The sequence below is a fragment of the Callionymus lyra genome, chromosome 17, assembly GCF_982586985.1.
Source record: "Callionymus lyra chromosome 17, fCalLyr1.hap1.1, whole genome shotgun sequence".
Taxonomy (NCBI): domain Eukaryota; kingdom Metazoa; phylum Chordata; class Actinopteri; order Syngnathiformes; family Callionymidae; genus Callionymus; species Callionymus lyra.
The window spans coordinates 11,484,653-11,503,525 of NC_141834.1; the positions used below are offsets into that span (position 1 = coordinate 11,484,653).

Consider the following 18,873-nt stretch of genomic DNA (forward strand, 5'->3'; position numbering starts at 1 on the left):
GCACCCCGCGCATGTACTCGCCGGCCACTGCCACGCTGACCTCTGCGCAGCGCTCACGCAGGCTCGAGAGTGGGAATGGGGCCACAGTCTATCAGTGGGAATAATGGAAATTTAATTATAAATATTTAAGTTAGAAGAAATGTAAATTCAATTTGCACTTATGAGTATATTATAATTAAAATCCTGCTAAAATACAATAAATAAATAACGTTTTTAAATAGTAAAGTAGTAGATGTATCGTATATAAAGCAAAATATATTCCTTTTTTTCCAATTCAATTTTATTTAAAGTGTCATCATAACAAAGTGACGTCATCGCTGAACATGTCTCACCAGTGACCTTGCGGATGGAAGTTTATATCTGTTGTTTACAGGACTAACTTCTCCGGTCTCCTGGTCCGTCTTGCCGGTGGTCTCAGGGTCATGACCTCCGGACGGTCCCGCGCGAGTCTGCCGGACCAGACGCTCCGCTCGCCGGATGGATCGGATCGTTCCATCTCGCCACGACTGCGGTCCGACGGTGATGGATCCGAGGGGAACCAACTGCGTTTCCATGTCCTCGGTTTCTTTCTGAAAATCGAACAGGTAACAACTTCAGGTCTTCTAAGTTTTCATCACCATGGCAACAAGAGGCGAGCGATTTTATGACCGGAAGTGGTCAAATTTCATAACGGAAATAGCCGACAGTAATAATAGTTGATGACGCTGATCCTATGTCTTCATATAGAAATAAGGTAAACGAGAAATAATTTAGTATTCGCTTTACAAAATATATTACCGTTAAGTTTTTGTGCTTTTAATTTGAAGGGAAGATTCGACGACACCGGAATATTAACACCAGATAATTTATTTTTTTGTTGTTGTTGGAAGTAAGTAAGTAAGTAATATTTATTTATATAGCGCTTTTCCAGACCAGGGTCACAAAGCGCTTAAACAAACAAAACAATACTCAAAAAAGTATATACAGTGGCGCTTATACGATGTTTTGTTAAATATAAACATTTAATTAACGTGGAACGTATTACTAATAATAATAATTGCACTTTGTTGACCTTTTTTTAACAGCTATTATTAACCACAATATATTATGGCAAGTACATTTAAAACGGCACAATGATTATGATTTGAAGGAACCATCGCCACCATTTATAAAGTAATAACTAAACTGAAAAATCATTGTATATGTATGAAATGAAATGTAACCGATTGGTATTCCTGGATTATTTACCCAGATTGGTATTATATTACTATAATATTAGATAATGCATTTAAAATACAACAATATAAAAGAGCTAAGTGGTTATTTTAATGTATTAATAAAAAACATCTAAAGAATACTTTGATCAAGATTATATCAATTAGCCGCATATTAGCAGTCAAGTCTGGTTCTGCTCGAGGTTCCTGCCTTTTACATGTTTTTCCTTGCTGCAGTCAAAAACTGTGATTCACTTATTGATGGTTTGCTGGGATCCATTTTTCTTTTCTCCAAATATAGTCATACTTAAACTGAAACGTGTCTTGAGATAACTGTTCATAACTTTCAACAAAAAAAATAATTGAAAAGGTATTGAATCAAAGCCTCAATCTATTCCCACTTTATTCTGAAATAATAAAGTGTGATAAAAAAGAAGTAGAATCAGACAGTGTCTTACTGTGTATCTTTAATTTAATTGTTATTACAATCAACCAAGACAAAAATACACCAGAAAAAAAAACAAGAAAAACAATCACAAAAGGAACTTTTAAATAAAGGGTTCGGTCCAGTGCTGTTCATGAAAACGACAGATCTGCGAAATAAAACTTTGATGCACAGCAGTATCAGTTAAACGATCACGAGGTGATTTTATATGTATTTCTGGTTAAGTTACCTTACAATGGTAACTGTTGAATCAGCGAGTTCAAACAAGAACCAAATCAACGGATATGATCTAACCCTTAGTTTAGTCCAGTGACGAGACAGTTTATTATCAAACATAGATTCCAAAAAACAAACAGCATTAAGATCCCACCTCAAATTCAAGTACCAAAGGCAGTGTCTGACTTCACGTTAGGGACCCTTCTAGGTTTGTTCCTTCTAACCATTAAAATCTGGAGATAAATAAAATACATAACAGGAAACATTGCAAAAAAAAAAAAAAGTTGTCTTCAAAAGTGCAAAGTCTGAGTGTTCTTCACAGAGTGTGCTTGACAGCTTCGTGCCTCCTCTGCAGGTTCTGCTGCAGCTCTCGGAACAAATGGTCTCGTTCTTCCGAGTCCAAGAGAATTTGCTGTGATAGAAAAAAGACAGTGAGACACACTTGAACACGCATGCATGAAAAAAACTAGAATAAAAACCTCTATGAGTTTGTCCCTCTTGTCCAGGCTGTCCCTCAGCTTCCTCTCCTCCTTCTGTCCATCCTCCCTGCTGTTGTGCCAGGCTCGCTCCACCTCCTTCTTCTGCTTCTCCTTCTCCCTCAGTTCCTGCTGAGCGTCTCGGAGTTTGGCCGACGACGAAGACAGAGCGCGAGCGTGACTCTCCTGCTGTTTCTGATGGTAGTGAACAAACATCAAGTTGAGTGACCATTATTAAAACACGTCAAGGTTCGTTCGCCGTCTCACCTGCACGATCACCTGGTATTCCTGCAGGACCGTGGTCAGCTTGGTGACTTCTTGACACATGGTGGCGCCATTGAGCTCCCGGTCCTTCAACAGACCCGCCATCTGGTTCTCCTTCTCCTTGAGCAGGGAGGCCAGAGCGGCTTCGGCTCCGCCTTCAGCCTCGGCTCGGCTGATCAGGGACTCGGAGAGAACCTGGAGGGGGGCAACGGTAGTCGGACTTGAGTCAATATTCACTCGGGAGAGGAGGCGGGTTTTTGCTGCGGAACAGGCTCCTCGTTCAAAGAAGGGACAGAGGGAGCGAGTGTTTAGGCTGAAGGGAAGTTTATCGAGTCGACAAACACTTATTATGTGTAATGTTCCGACACCACTGAGTTTTTACTGACTTACTTTTCACATCTGATTTTTAAACATCTTAAAGATGATCATAGTTTAGCTCGTCAACAAGTCGAGTCAATTGTTTTTAGTTAACATTTTTGGGATATTAAAAAATGTAAGTAACAAGGGGAATTTTAAAATAAGAGGTTTCATTTGATATTAATTGTATTTAAATATAATAAAGACAAGAATATTTAAGAGGCACAAAAATAAAAGTCAGAGTGAGAGGACTCGAACCTCACTCACTTAACAAAAAAGTAAATATAATGACATCATACTTAACAGGCTTTACCAGATCTGAGCAAAGAAGTATTTATTTATAGTCACTAGTTGTCCCTTATTATGAGGGGTTTTACTTCATTTAGTGCCCCTTATTTAAGTAAATATAAAAGCAACATTTTTATTTAATCAAAAACATGATGTAAAATACATCAAAAATAATGATTTAAGCATATTTAGCTTTATTTTATCCTTTTCACTCATGTTATATTTTTGCAGCAGCGAGTGTATACAATGTACATTCACATTTGACTTGTATCGCTCGTTTTCATGTCACATAATACACATTACTCTGTGGTTCAAATACATTTATAAACTTTCTACTAATGAGGCAGAAATATTTTAATTATGATTTTTTTCTGGAATATAGGTTACATTTTGAACAGTCTTGACTCGTGTGTCCTCTTGATGACTTTACTTTAAAAGTTTCCAGAAAGATGAAACTAGGAAGTGCCTCACCCTTATTTTGTAAACCGAAAAGAAACAAGCTGTATTTGTCAATGGTGCAATAGAAATTCAACAGAATGTAGTTTACATGTTCCTGAAAACCAGCAACAAATAAACTTTCCAAATGAATATATATGGCTGTTTTAATTCCTGTTGGGGTCAAATTGGAGGAGAGTTTTTCAAAAACCAGAACATTGTCTCTATGTTTCTGAACTATGGGAGGAAACTGGAGTGAACAGAAGAAGTGAAACCACAAAAACCACTGAATACATTTTTAGTTTCTACTTCTTCTTACTGAACATAAACGTATTCTTGGTACCTGCACATTCTTGTGAGAGTTCTGCAGCTGTTCCTTAAGAACGCAGATCAACTCCTCCTTTTCCTGTAGGACGGCAGCAAGTGCTCTGTCCTTCTGCCTCCACATCTTCCTCTCTTTCTCCACATCGCCCAGCAGATGCTCCTTCTCTGTGGCAGAAACTCTCAAATCCTTGAGGGGAAAAAAAAAGAATCACAGAATGAATTCATGTACTTGTCAGAGACTGATGACTCGGTCTTCATACGTCGATGACGTCCCGGTTTCCCTGCAGAACAACGGTCAGCATGTCGAGATCTTTCTCTCGATCTCTGCCGGCCTTCGTGAGCGACTCGATCTCTCGCTGCATGTTCTTCTCTTTCTCGGTCAGCTGGGAGACCATGTTATTCAGTGCAGTCTGTGGAGTGGGAAAGAACGAGAGACATTAAATTACAGACGGGCCAAATGACTATTTATAAGTCAGCGGTGATGAAATGGAAACCAAATGTCCTGCTTCAAGACTGAGGGAGCTGATGCAATACACAGACAATAGAACTTCTCCTTTGAGGGATCAATAAAGTATCTGTCTGTCTGTCCATCTATCAGTCGGTCTGTCTGTCTATCCGTCTGTCGAGTCTATCTATCTGTCCGTCTGTCCATCTATCTGTCCGTCTATCTGTCCGTCTATCTATCTATCCGTCTGTCCATCTATCTATCCGTCTGTCCGTCTATCTATCCGTCCGTCTGTCCATCTATCTGTCCGTCTGTCCATCTATCTGTCCGTCTATCTATCCGTCTGTCGAGTCTATCTATCTATCCGTCTGTCGAGTCTATCTATCTATCCGTCTGTCGGGTCTATCTATCTATCCGTCCGTCTGTCCATCTATCCGTCCGTCTGTCCATCTATCCATCTATCTATCTATCTATCTATCTATCTATCTATCTATCTATCTATCTATCTATCTATCCGTCCGTCTGTCCATCTATCTATCTATCTATCTATCTATCTATCTATCTATCTATCTATCTATCTATCTATCTATCTATCCGTCTGTCTGTCCGTCTGTCTGTCCGTCTGTTTATCTGTCCGTCTGTATATCAATCTGTCTGTCCTTCTATCCGTCTGTCTGTATATCAATACGTCTGTCGGTCCGTCTATCTATCTATCTATCTATCTATCTATCTATCTATCTATCCGTCCGTCCGTCCGTCCGTCCGTCCGTCCGTCCGTCCGTCCGTCCGTCCGTCCGTCCGTCCGTCCGTCCGTCCGTCCATCCATTCATCCATTTATCCATCCATCTGTACGTCCGTCCATCAGCCCGCCTGCCCGTCCATCCTTCCTTCCTTCCATCCATCCATCCATCCAACAGTCCATCAATCCATTAATCCATTAATCCATCTTTATATCCACCATTAATAAAATTGTAGATATTAAAAAAAAGTACAAGGATATAAAATAAAACAACATCCAACAAATTAAAATGATTGCTCAGCTTTTTATCTTTTACCACATACGTCTTCAGTTCTTCATATAAATGTTCTTTTGATTCTTCAGTAAATTCATGTGGGACAAAACTCCTGACAGCAGTCCTAGTACTCAGGGGTTTACTCGTACATATATATAGTTTAAATAGAAAGAAGCAATCTATATGAGCTTATATTTCTGGTTTCATATTTATATACATTTATATTTATAGAGGTCATGACAATGAAACTTTAGAATTTCTCATATAATAATAATCTCTATTATATGCCAAAAAAGTATCAGAGGTGAGGAGATTATTAAATAATATCTTCCAATGGAAGAAAATGTGTTTCATTAATTTCAGCCGAATTAAACTAATGAATTTTCTTCTAACCATTTCAGAGAGTACCTTCGAATAATAGAGTTTAAGGTTTTAAATTGACTAGAAAGGAGTAACAGCTCATGTTGAGACAAAGTCGTAAAGAAATGCCCTCTGGTGAGCTTAAAATATTCTTCTCTACTCCTCAGAATCATCCAAGAGGTGAAGAATGGAGCATTTTATTCTTATTTATTAACCGTTTTAATCTCACCTTGTTGTCAGACAAAGTTTCCTTCAGATTCTCCATCAGTTTCTCTGTGAGTTTGTCGGCCAGCTCTGATCCTCCTCCTTCTTCCAAGCACAGTCTTCGGATCAGACTCATGCACTCCTGGAACAGAAGCAGTGAAGGACCAGGATGAGCAAAAAGAACCATTGCTGACCTTCAACTTTATCTCCAGCTTTTAATCATTTAAACCCAAATCAAGGTTAGGGCTTCATAAAATGTAAAACAAATGAGAGTAAATAAAAGCTCTTGATTTGGTAACAGTGACTTTATAATTGGACATTTTCTTTGTCTTAAAGTGCACACATTCCAAAATGACAAATACAGAGCTGAACAAAAGAAAATTGTCTCCGCTGTCAATCATTCATTTAGAAACAAATGATTTTAAAGTGTGATCCCTGCACATTTGTCACTGGTATATTTGAATGAAAAGAAAAGAAAGGTTTTTTAATTTAGGGAGTCTCTCTTTAAGGGCGTAAACCATTTGAAAGACAAACAACATTCCAGTGAGCTTTTGAGACAGTGGGAGAAAAGCCGACTGCCATGTGCATGACTGACTCCAGTCGCCTCTTATATCATCACCCACCTGGATCAGATGTTCCCGGCTGTGAAGGGAATGACCGAGGCTGAGCAGAACCGAGCTGCCGCCTTTTTCAAGAACCTCCTGCATAACAGACAAAAAACAAATTACGGTTAAAATTCTCTTACCGAATCATTTAAACAAGACAAGATGGGTTCATAAGATGGGTGGGTACTTTTGGTCGATCAATTGTACTAGTGGATTCATGTATACATAAGTGCAACCCAAATGTCATGCATTCTTCTCCTCCCTAGAATAACACGAATCAAAAGGTGATGATCATCTTAAAATTAAACAGGAACATGCACCGCGCAAGTGTTCTAACAAGTTCAACCGAAGCATTGTTGGAATGCATTCATCATTATTACACACCCCATAACTACCTCACATCAATAATCAGTGAATTGAGAACAAGATACACAATCAAGCTAAAAATGGACAACTTGGGATGCGAGAAAACTATATTTTGTTATACAAAAGGAGAGTTTTTGTGGTTGCTGTGATCTCTATTGTTGACATTCCAGCCATTGTGTCTTCACTGAAAATCATTGTAATGTTTTTGTAGTTATCAGTACAAGATGGTGAAGGGTCGTGTCCCTAAACACGGCGAACAGATTTTTAAAAAAGGAAAAAGGGAGCTTGATTAAAGGTAACATGTGATTTCCTCATATAAAGGGTCTCAAGACAACAATAGAAAATATAATGTACAAAATATTTTTTAAATAATTAAAACTCACTTCAGGCCAAAATGTTATAGCAAGCAAGAAAATTTATATTTATCAAAAAACATCTAAATGTGAATTCTATTATTATTTGAAGTCTCTATACAATTGTTAATGATAGTTCTTGATCTTATCTTAAACTGTGGCATCTTTGTATGTCAACAAAAACATAAATCTACTTGGATTTTGAGCCAGACATCCGGGGGGCCACATAAAATAGCTTGAAGGGGCCGCATCTGACACATACAATAAAAGTTATGATGTGCTGATGAAGCTTCATGAAATAGTTTCATGTTGTTCATAGGTCAGTAGGTGGCGCCATTATTTAAAAAAAATGAGGTGATGTTTCATTAGAACAGTCGTTTTTTTAAAAAAAAAAGGAAATTAGTGCAGAGACCGCCTATCTACCACCGATCTAGTGGACTCTGAAAATAATGACACTGCTTCATGAAGCTTCATCAAACCATCACTACGATAAAGCATTCAGAACATTTTAACGCTGCAAGTAAAAGTTCATAAACTAAAATATAAACTAAATATAGCCATGATGGTTTACCCAGCAGTCCAACTGGTTTTCTCTCATCTATTTTTGGAATTAACTTTTAGCTTGTATTGCGTCACCTACATTTTTCGGCTTTCATAATCTGTTATATTTTAACAAGCCGAGACTAAAAGCTTAAATATTTAAGCTAACCGCCTGATGTCACATTATTACTTGAGCTTTACTCGTCATGTGAACAGAGGAGCTACAAAGAGCGGTAAATGATATCCTGGATCATGAGACTCCTGAGCCCGGGGCAAACTCCACTGGTAGGAGAGGATTCCAGAATCAGTTTGTGTGTTTGTGCAGTTATCAGCACCTGCCAACGAGGAAATAGCGACACACCCTCGCACTGGGACAAAACACAGGGCAGCCACCCGTCATTCCTGCCATAATGCTATACGTGTGCTGTGTTGACTGGGCGTGTGTTTTGACATGTTAGGTCCATTTATTTTCCAGCTCCCAGCCTGGTTTTTGCACGAATACTAACCTGATTTGAAAGAGTGGCCCCTGAAGTTATAAGCTCTGTGCAATGGTACCCATAAGTCAACAATCATGATTCGACAAGTAGTGTTTCCTTACTGGATTCCAGTCCAACCCGTTGACTTCTGCTGGTTTGGTTCTGCCATCCTTCTGTTCTGACTCCAGGAGTTTAATTTTCGCCAAAGCTTGGTCCAGTTGACTTCGCAGGTGCTTCAAAGCATGTTGGACTCTGCCTGAGGTACCCTGGATCAACAAATATATTTCAGATTAAACTTTCTTTTTTATGAAACCAAAAACCGTGAAAGCTGCACCCAGACACTACACTCTGTGTCAATATTTGAACACACACACTCACTGCCGGTTTTACAGTGCAAGCTGATTTTTAACACGTTAAAAAAAACACCTTATCTTGATGTTAGTCTAATCTTGACACGACTGTTTGAGAGAAACTTTAAGAAAAAAATGTAGACTTAAGAACAGTTGTTAACTTTAAAAACGACTCTTTTTGATTAAGAAAACATATAAAAACATTTCTTTAAGATTAAAAATGTCATATATAAATACAAAAATGGCTGCCTTGGTGCTTGGTTCTGTTTTTCAATTGCTTATTTGGTGTGTTGTCTTATTTTAGTTTTTCTCTTCTGTACCGACACCACAAGTGTTTACAACACTGGCAATACAGGTTTCTGATTCCGACTCTGATAATGACTTAATACTGTTTTACATACCTCTTAGTATCATTTGCATGTTCTTGCCATTATAAAGACACTATTTCATTACACAACAATCAAAGACAGTGACATCCCTTTAGCCCTAGAAAGGTCCAAGTTCTCAACTAGGTAAGTTTTACAGTGTAAGCTGATTATTAACATGATGAAATATACAAGAAAAAACATTCGATGTTACAAAATAATCTTGAAGCTACTGCTATAGAGAAAGAAATTATTAAAAAATAATCCGGATAAAAAAAACAAACAACAGTTACACAAGTAACTTATAAAAACATTTAAAGTTGTTGTTGTTTTTAACTATTTCATTTATACCCAGTATTATCATGTTCTTGCTATAAGAAATGAACCGTACAACTGTTTTTTAGACTAATGTGTGTCAATATGTGCGTCAATATTTGAACTCACGCTCGCTCACCGGTTTTACAGTGTAAACGATTATAAACAGGTTTAAAAAATACAAGAAAACACATCGTCAACATGAAACAAAAGAATCCTGACAACTGCTTGAGAGAAACTTTAAGAAATACTAAATAATATCTAGAATAAATAAAAAATAAAACCACTATTTTGGATCATTATATTGGACATTTTTTAAACATTGCTTTAAAATTAATTCAATTTCATATATAATAATCATGATTTAGGTCATTACAACGACATCATTTCTTTAGGTGAACTCCCAGAAAGTCGATTACTCAAACCCTTGCAGGAGACAAGGTTTGAAGCGGGTAGATTTATATGACCATTTTATGCTTAAATGGGATGCACTGGATCAACGACATCATTTCAAAACGCATGGAAGCGTGTTTCAATGTTTGAATTCACACGCTCACAGCGTAAGATGAAAATTAAAACGATGGAATACAAACAAGAAAACACATCATCTAAAAATCATCCTAAAATGACTGCTTTGGAGAAACTTTAAAAAACATTCGAGATATTAAAGGTTACCTTGTACAGGGTACAGTTAAATTTAGACTTAGACTTATACCATTTGAAATTAATTTGAATTAAAACATCATTAAAAATAAAATAATACATTAATTTCCAAGGTTTAGGGACAATTATACCCAAATGTATATTTTAGCACAAAATAAAACCTGCTCTTTAGTTATTTAAAAAAACTGTTCCGACTCTGATCTTGCCAGATGGAAATGTACTTCTTAGTACATAGCGAGTACACAGTGTCTAACAGTCTAACAAACCACCCCGTAACATTTAAATGTTATTGCTTTTACAGATACACCGTTTCTTTAGGTGACATCACACACAGTGGATGACATAAGTCAAACAATTGCAGGTCTCAGGCAGGCAAGTTCCCACAGTGACTCCTAACACGTTCCCACAGCGACTCCCAAGAACAACATGAATTACGCCATGAATTAAGGCACCTGTGATTATCGTCAAACAGGAACAAGCACTGAGCAAATAAGATTCATCCTACTTGTAATTTAAAGTTAAGCTTAACCCTACCACCATGTAACACTTAGTAGAAAAAGGGCAAAACAATAAATAGATGAATTTTGTTATGTAAATTTAAGGAATGTTTAGATTGAATTATACTTGTACTTTAACTAGACAACAGTGATTATTTGCTGCCATTTTAAATTAAGGGAAATGTACTTATTTCTCTCAATCTCTAATATTAATTTATTTTTTAAAGAGGTTATACGACTTGCAAAATGTCTTTAAAATTGGACCTACCACTGATCAAAATGACATCGGTTTCGTAGAATTGAGCCTCGTAATAATTATAATTCAAACAACACTCACCCCACGATGGAGAGGCATGAACTCATCCCTCAGCTCGGTCAGCACGTCACCATCCTCCTCGTCGCTCTTATCCACTCCATTCCTCACGTCGTTCTCGAAGCTCAGCACTCTCACGGCGGGCGAATCTCTTCTTCCCCCACTCTTCGCCAGGATTGGAATCCTGCTCCCGGACGGGGAACTGACGGGCTTCCCCTCTAAGAATCTCAGCTGCTGGAGGACGAACTGAACGGCCTCTTCACCCGGTGAGTCGAAGGGATCTTCGCCGTCCAGGGAATCCAGCGAGTGAACGGACTCGGCGACGGAAGATGCAGGAAAGGAAAAAGTGGATCCTGCCAGGGAGGCCGGACTGGAGCAGGAGGACGATACCCGGTGCCAGTGGAGCGGCATGCTCTGGGACTTGTCCCGGGACAAGGGCGAAGGAGAAAAGTTACGAGGGAGGCGACGAGGAACTCCGCACACTGACTCGTAGTCCGAGTCCGACACCCGTAGAGAGTCACATCCTTCGCATCCTTTCCCTTTTCTGCACCTCTTCCCCGTCTTGATGAAGTAGGGACACATGTCCCACTTCTCGGACCAGCACTCGTACTCAGAGAGCGACATATTATCCCGGAGAATCTCCCGGTACCCCTCTTTGACTCCATCCACCTCGTCGTCGCTGATGCTCTCCAGGTTCCTGAAGTCCTGCTGGTTCTTGCGCTGGTAGCTGTGGCGGACCCACTGCCGCAGCTTGTCCCGCTCCTGGGTCAGCTTCTGGAGCCTCTCGGACGACATGACCCTCACCCGGGCTATGACCGAGTCGAACTTGAAGACTCGCTCCAGGGTGGCGACGCATTTGCCGCACACGAACTCGCCCTTGCCGCCGCCCCGAGACACCGACTGGCCCAGGATGTGGGTCAACACAGCGAGCGCATCCACTCCTTTGGCTGAAGAGTTCAGGGATAACTGCGACCTTGACATGGAGCCGCATGACCCCAGAGATAAAGTGCTGCCTGCAAAGACACAGATATTAATTCTAAAAACTAAAAACTCATCTATCCAAGAATTTTTTTAGGGACTTTTTCGTTTTTCTTTTTGCTTGACGGTCCCTAAAAACATTCGCAGAATTTAATGTGGCCCTTGAAGAATTTTAATCGCCCACCCCTGCTGTAAACTTACCCCATGGACTGCTTCTTGACGACCTGGACAGGCTTCCATCTCGTGAACAGTCGGTCGGAGTCTGAGGACTTTTATGTCGAACCCCGAAAAGCCAGCGCCTGTGGTTCCCCTGGAGAGCGCCTCCACATATCCGACACAAGTCGCGTTTGCTCCGAGACGACATCATGAACTGATGCAGACCCACTTGTGAAATGACCGTTACGCAGCAATGCCTGATGGGAAATGCAAAAAGAAAGAACATATTCAAAATGATATTATTAATGACACTTTATTCTCAGAAGTAGTAGTGCTGTGTAGAAAATTAATTGTATTAGGACGTACGGAAGCAGACCTGGGGCAAAAGCACCCCAGGGGCCATGTGTGGCCCCTTTGACTGTATTGAAGTGACCTCATGAGGTCAAAGTTCATGTGGAGACTTGCATTGGTTAAATTTCTATTATACATTTAAACTCTCTTAAGTCGACTATAGGGTTGTTTTTTTTTTTACTGTTGTCATATTTGGAGTATTTCTAAGACAAGATATACCTTAATTCTTACAACATTGTGAATTTTCACAGCAGTTCACACAAAAAATAATAAACATAGATACACATATTATAATAAAACACTAAAGTACACATATACAATTATTACAAGATGAATAAAATAAAAAATGATACAATAAAATAAACACAATAATACATTTAAAAAAATAATAATATATCAACACCAATAACCATTAGTGCACACATTAAGAAGTACAGAATTTGGGGGAAGGGATTTATTAAAAATTATTTTTGATATAAATGTTTAATTAAATAGCCTGTGGACAGATAGGAGCAGCGGAACCTCTCCTTCCGTCTGGATCTGAAGGTAACCCTCAAAAAAATATTTTAAATCAGATCTTAACAGTTAAGCAAAAGAAAACTTCAATGTTATAATATTTTGATTGATTTAATACGTTTACTACAGCTACTGTATTAAATGTGGCAACTAAAGAAATGTAATATCCCACCACTGCACTAAGGTAACCATGGTCTCTTTAAAAATATATAAGTTAGAGAAAATTGCCAGTCATTTCAATACTGATTAATAAGTTCAGAAAAAAATATGTCATTGATTTATAGAAAATCCATAAATGTAACCCTGTTAAACTTGTTTTTCCATTGAGACAAAACCACACAAGAATAAGGTTTTAAATAAAGTTTAAAACAAAACAAAAACAAAAAGGTTATTACAGTTATTATTTACATTTTTTCAAGACGCCATTTTAAAACATGATCTCAGGGATTCTGACAGCTCACTGCTCCACGAATGTCCACGTCTTTCCTACACATGTTTTTTTTTTTTTTCCACTGGACACGTCGACCTTTTATATCCTCGCTGACATGACGTTTCATGAATGAAAGTTTCCACTTTTGTCGAAACTCTCTTCACTTCTTTGATGGTTTTAAGGTGAAACCAGACGCGTCACCGTCGTTTCCGACGAAGCCGGATCAGGTTCAAACGAATTTCTCTTTAACGTTTTTTGTTGTTTTTTAAGTAAATGTTTTAATACGTTCAAAAAAAGTAAGTCGAAAGTATGATTTAAAACAACTAAAGTAAGCGTCACAATGATGCGTTCAAACACTCCATGATGTTCTTGCACTTTACACTTTCCATCATTTTTATTTTTTTAAAACCCATTACGTACCTTGTTTCGAATCTGGACCTTCTGTCTCGAACCGGGTCGACGACGGACTGCTTTAAGAGTTGAAAAACTCCTCCATTATCGCAGGATATAAGAGAGTTTATTCCGCGAGTGTTTCGGAGTTTTGGAGCAGACGACAAATCTATACGAGCCTCGTTTCAACTCAAGAGGGGCGGAAACACAAAATGGGCGTTACTCGTGATGACGTCACCGCAGTACCTGTTAACTCTGCCCCCTTTTTTTTCAAATGTATTTATAAATAATAATTATAGATTTGATGTTCTTTTTTAGTGTTTAATACGCATTTAAAAAATACTTGGATTTTTAAAAAACTATTTTTAAGCTGGCATTGCTCAAAGCTAGCATGACAGACAGGTGCTAGCTGAGAGTAGCACCATCTACCTGTAAATAAGATGTAGTAGTAAGTAATAGTTATTTGTAAAGCAATTTTCTAGACAAGATGTTAAATAAAAACATCCCTTTTAAATCTTAACATTGATAAGAAACTTGACACTAGCTTTCAAGGTATTAAAAAAGAGAGAGAGACATCAGCTTCCAACTAGAAAATAAATACATGTTTTTTTTGCTCAATCTTATATATTTTTTGGTTCATCTGTGGTTAAGTTATATATTGACATGCTTTAAATCTTTATTTATTTAGAGTGCTGATATACATCATCAAAACAATTGTGTCTCATGGTAGACCTATACATTTATTTCATTAATGTATAAGTAAGTAAGTAAGTAATATTTATTTATATAGCGCTTTTCGAGACCAGGGTCACAAAGCGCTTAAACAATCAAAACAATACTCAAAAAAGTACATACTTTAAAGATCAAGATAATACTGAGAACAACACAGGAGTTCGAGAAATTCAAGGAAAAGCCTGAACAAATAGAAACGTCTTAAGATTTTTATTTTCTTGTTCTTTGATAACTGTTGACATTGAATAACCTATATATATATATATTTATATATATATATATATATATACATATATATATACTAATGTACGTCATTGTGAGCTCTCAAACACTTTTTTTTATTTACTAGATACCTGAAGGAGAAATTTCAAAATAAAGTGAACGTACAATAAAAGCTTGATGAATTTCAATCACTACAGTTGTATCAACATTGAATGTAAAAAAAAAGAAAAAAAAGGAAACATTTACTGATAAGACAGTGTCACGTTTACAACGATGTCAATAATCTCATTACGGAAGATCAATACGTCACATTGATTGACCTCTCTAAGTGATTCAATCAACGCTTCAAAAGGTCAAACAACAGATTGAACTGGCGACCTCAACTTTTTAAAACTTCTAAAAAATGTATCTGCCGCTGCTTCCGTACATCTTCCACTTGTGCATACATCAGCGAAAAAGTTAGTAAATATTCAAAAAGAACTTTGTTTAAAAAGACAAACTTCTACTATTGTTAAAAACAGTGACATGTTTGCAGCAGAAGTGATCACTCATTACTTTCAGTGTGAATCATGAAACTACAAAGCCCTCACAGAGATGTGGAAGTTATTAATCATATTAATTCTGCAGAATTGTTATACAATGGAAACCGTTGAGAAACAGTGAAACGGTTCATGTCAGCCACTTCTCTATGCAGCTGTGGAACACCGTGTGGTTGGAGTGCCAGTGGAGGTGCTGGACTCCAGACTGGACGCACGTGGACACGTCTCCCCGGGCGTCCATCGTCCTCAGTCCGAACGTGTCGTTCTTGTAAAACTACGAAGTGAAATTATAAATAGGAAACGAAAATAAAAGGGGAAGTGCCCACAACTCACCACCTGATTCTTCATATCAATAACATTTTCATTGCTGTCATAGAATCCCAAGGTGCTGTAACAAAAAAAAAAGGTTTAGTTAGACTTTAATACATGGTCCAGCTTGTTATGATACTTAAATACCTGGACTGCCACGGGGTGATGACGCCATCGTTCGGCCCTCCAATCAACACCAGCTTCTTGAGTCGCAGGAAGTTCCTCCTCCAGTCTAAAAATAACACAATGAAACTGAAAAAAAGGGGACTTTTTTTTGATATAAAATAACTTTTACTTTTCATTTCCTTATGTTGTTTGTCGCCGTTCAGCAGTGACAGAAAGTGGTTGCCGTTCACATAGAGAGCTCTTTGGTGAGGATCTGGAATTGAAAGGTGTGGAATTAAATAAGAATTCAAGAACTTTTGTGATCTTCTTCACCATTCCAGTAGTCACATATCGAAACCCTCTGTCCGAATCTGCTGTAGCATATCCGGTAGATGGTCTTCTCCATGTAGTCCGGGAACAACCACCTCAGATACTCCGTGTCTGTGAAAGTTATCACCGGATCAAATTTGACGCTCAATATATTTTCACATGTTCCAGACCTCCATATTGTCCGGCCAGGGGGGACGACAGAGCGATGAAGGAGTGGACATTGTGATCTTCCATTGTGGAGAGAAGCGCTCGACATATAAGACCACCTGGAATCAATGAAAGGTCGAATGAGCTTATGACGTTCACACGTCCATCCATTTTGAAGACACATATTCCAGTGTATTAAATACATTTTGGGTCAAATGATCATCTGATTCCATCACCAACACTTTGACGAATTGGTTTTGGAATATGCCTTTTATTTAAAGTGATTTCCTGATATCATATATAACATAAAAACGAGACATTTAGGATGTTTAATAGCTCAATAAAGTAGAGGTATATGTTAAAATATGTAGAATAATTTAGTTCCAAAGGTATGTCAAGATAAATAGTTCCTTTTGGATGTGTCCTAATGTAAACCTACATTTTTTTAAGTGGTTAATTAATTTAAAAGTTCATTTATTGGATGAATTTTACAGGAAGTAACTCTTTTTTATCTTTGTAAATATCTACAATGTACAAATCCCACATGTTAATAAATGCATATTGTAAATTTAGTCATAATAATAAAAGCTTCTAGTCTGTCAGAACGTTTCGTTCGTGTGTGTGTGTGTGTGTGTGTGTGTGTGTGTGTGTGTGTGTGTGTGTGTGTGTGTGTGTGTGTGTGTGTGTGTGTGTGTGTGTGTGTGTGTGTGTGTGTGTGTGTGTGTGTGTGCCAAACCTTGTGAGAAACACAGTAGGTTGACTCCATCCGGGGCCTCCTTCATCACGGGGTCCACTGCCTTCCTGAAGCCCTGGACCTGCAGCCACATGGACTTGAGACTGGCCAGTCTGTCAAACAGGTCTACCACCATCACCTGGGTTCCCGGATGTGCCTTTAAAACAAGATAATCATATCAATCGAATATAAACACTCGTTTTTATGAGTTCAGAAAAGAAGATCTTAAAAATAGTTTTAAAAAAAATCCTAGTATTTTTTAAATGCGTATTAAACACTAGAAAAGATACATGGAAACTATAATTATTATTTATAAATAACTTTTATTAAGAAAAATCATAAAATATTATTTTTTGTTCAAAATGCTAGTCATTTAAAATAATTCATATATAAAATACCAATTGCTTCTTTTTATATGTATATTTTTAAATGATAATATTTAGAGAGGAAAAACCTCAAACATGCAGCAACAAAAATAAAACAAACTTTTATATCCTACCTCCGTTATGAAATTGCTGAGGGTTGTAAAAGTCTTCGGGTTGTCGAAGAGTCCGTGGACGATGATGACCGGCCTGTAGGCCTGAAGGTTCACCGCACACAGGAGCAGCAGCAGAAGGAACCCTCGGAGCTCCAGGAAGGTCCTCATCCCTGACCGACTGATCCGCGTCTGCGGCGAAGGGTTGAGTCTGTAACTTATCGCTGCGATTTATTTTTATCTCTCGTCGTGAAGTGTTTGTTCCTCTTTTCTCACCATGATCACATCCTCCCGAAATTACATCAGAATCTCACTTCGGTCTGTGGTTCCCCCGCTTTAATGCAGAGCCAATCACAACAAGGCAAAAATATTTATTTAATAAATAAATATAAACACTTAAAAACAGGTTTATAAACTAAAAAACTCAACAACGTGTGTTTACATTAACAATTCGTTCATTTTAATTAAATTATTTTTCGGGAACACATAGTTTATCTGTAACTGAAAATAACATATAATGTTTATTTTCATGTCTTAGAATAGTCACAGGTTAAATTGGCATTGGAAAAAAATACTGTCCGAAAGGAAAATGGATGTAAAAATGAAATGAGGCTTATTTATTTTTATTTTTTTATTTGTTGTCTTTCTGTTGCTGTTTTAGCGTTTATTTTCTATTCCACTATTGTTTCAACCGGTGTTTATTTATATTTAACGCCAATATATTTTTTTCCGGGCAATATTTTTCCTTTCAATGACAACTTAAGCTAATTCTGAGTTAGATCCACATAGCGTTGTCTTCAGTGAAAACCACTAACGTTACATGGCTGTAGTATCTTACATTAACCAGCAGAGAGCGCTAACGGATCTTCTTGTCACCTTCGCTTGTCGTTGCTCACAACTTGACTTTCTGAATGTGAGAAAGTTCTTAAAACAATCAAACTAAGATGTATTTTGGTTTTAAACGTCTTTTATTTTAATCTTTTAAAAAATAACTGAACTTGCTGTATATTTACTTATATTACTTTAGGTAAGTAAATATACTTATATAATATAAGTAAATTATATTAACTTATTTATATTACATTTAAGGCATTTCAACACAAATGTGCGTTAAAAATAATGTTAACTTCTATTTTTAAAAAATCATATTATTCAGCAGCGTAAAGTATTCTAGGCTATACATTTTACTGTTTTGTAATCAATCAAATATATTTGTCTTTAACTTAAAAAAAAACAACATATTTTTTATTTCAAGCAGAAAAGATACACAACCACAATTCTACACAAGTATTGTTCAGATCACTTGTTTTATATATATTCATCAGTTTTAAATAAATACATTTAAACGGATTATTATGGTAGGAGTAAACTGTATATTTGTTTATTTAATTGTTGTGTAAAGTACTCAATCAGTTCAAACATAATAGCTTTAGTAGACAATACAACTGAAAAAAAAATCAATCCAAATATTTGCTCAGATGACTCCCTTTGTTATTCAATAGGTCTGTTCTTTTCTTTTTAACCCTCTCTTGTCCGTGACTTATGTTAACAATGTCTGACTTGAAGCTTATTAAACACAGAGATCACGCAGATTTGA

General features: G+C 37.4%; 2 protein-coding genes across 2 annotated transcripts; both read right to left on the reverse strand.

Moving 5' to 3' along the window:
* Window positions 1-1,589: 1,589 nt before the first annotated feature.
* Window positions 1,590-13,847, reverse strand: LOC148062439 (uncharacterized). The gene is made up of 11 exons (XM_087778763.1): window positions 13,715-13,847; window positions 12,043-12,254; window positions 10,888-11,876; window positions 8,483-8,626; window positions 6,644-6,721; window positions 6,046-6,162; window positions 4,259-4,408; window positions 4,018-4,185; window positions 2,598-2,789; window positions 2,334-2,525; window positions 1,590-2,266 (listed from the first exon to the last, which is right to left on the reverse strand). The coding sequence occupies exons 2-11, from the start codon at window positions 12,206-12,208 to the stop codon at window positions 2,171-2,173; spliced, it is 2,292 nt and encodes a 763-aa protein (XP_087634889.1). The 5' UTR covers window positions 12,209-12,254; window positions 13,715-13,847; the 3' UTR covers window positions 1,590-2,170.
* An 883-nt stretch (window positions 13,848-14,730) lies between these two features.
* LOC148062440 (lysosomal thioesterase PPT2-like) lies at window positions 14,731-17,532 on the reverse strand. Its single transcript, XM_087812606.1, has 8 exons — window positions 17,301-17,532; window positions 16,805-16,958; window positions 16,092-16,187; window positions 15,925-16,032; window positions 15,782-15,865; window positions 15,634-15,718; window positions 15,511-15,565; window positions 14,731-15,451 (listed from the first exon to the last, which is right to left on the reverse strand). Exons 1-8 carry the CDS (start codon window positions 17,445-17,447, stop codon window positions 15,308-15,310), a joined length of 873 nt encoding a protein of 290 aa, XP_087668732.1. The 5' UTR covers window positions 17,448-17,532; the 3' UTR covers window positions 14,731-15,307.
* Between the last annotated feature and the right edge of the window lie 1,341 nt (window positions 17,533-18,873).

Coding starts and splice junctions, on each gene's coding strand:
- LOC148062440 (XM_087812606.1), bottom strand. CDS start 17,447: ATGAGGACCTTCCTGGAGCTCCGAGGGTTCCTTCTGCTGCTGCTCCTG. Junction 16,959..17,300: donor TCAGCAATTTCATAACGGAG/GTAGGATATAAA, acceptor CTTGTTTTAAAG/GCACATCCGGGAACCCAGGT. Junction 15,866..15,924: donor GATATGTGACTACTGGAATG/GTGAAGAAGATC, acceptor TTTCAATTCCAG/ATCCTCACCAAAGAGCTCTC.
- LOC148062439 (XM_087778763.1), bottom strand. CDS start 12,208: ATGATGTCGTCTCGGAGCAAACGCGACTTGTGTCGGATATGTGGAGGC. Junction 6,163..6,643: donor GCCGGGAACATCTGATCCAG/GTGGGTGATGAT, acceptor CTTCTGTTCCAG/GAGTGCATGAGTCTGATCCG. Junction 4,409..6,045: donor AAACTTTGTCTGACAACAAG/GTGAGATTAAAA, acceptor CCCACTCCACAG/ACTGCACTGAATAACATGGT.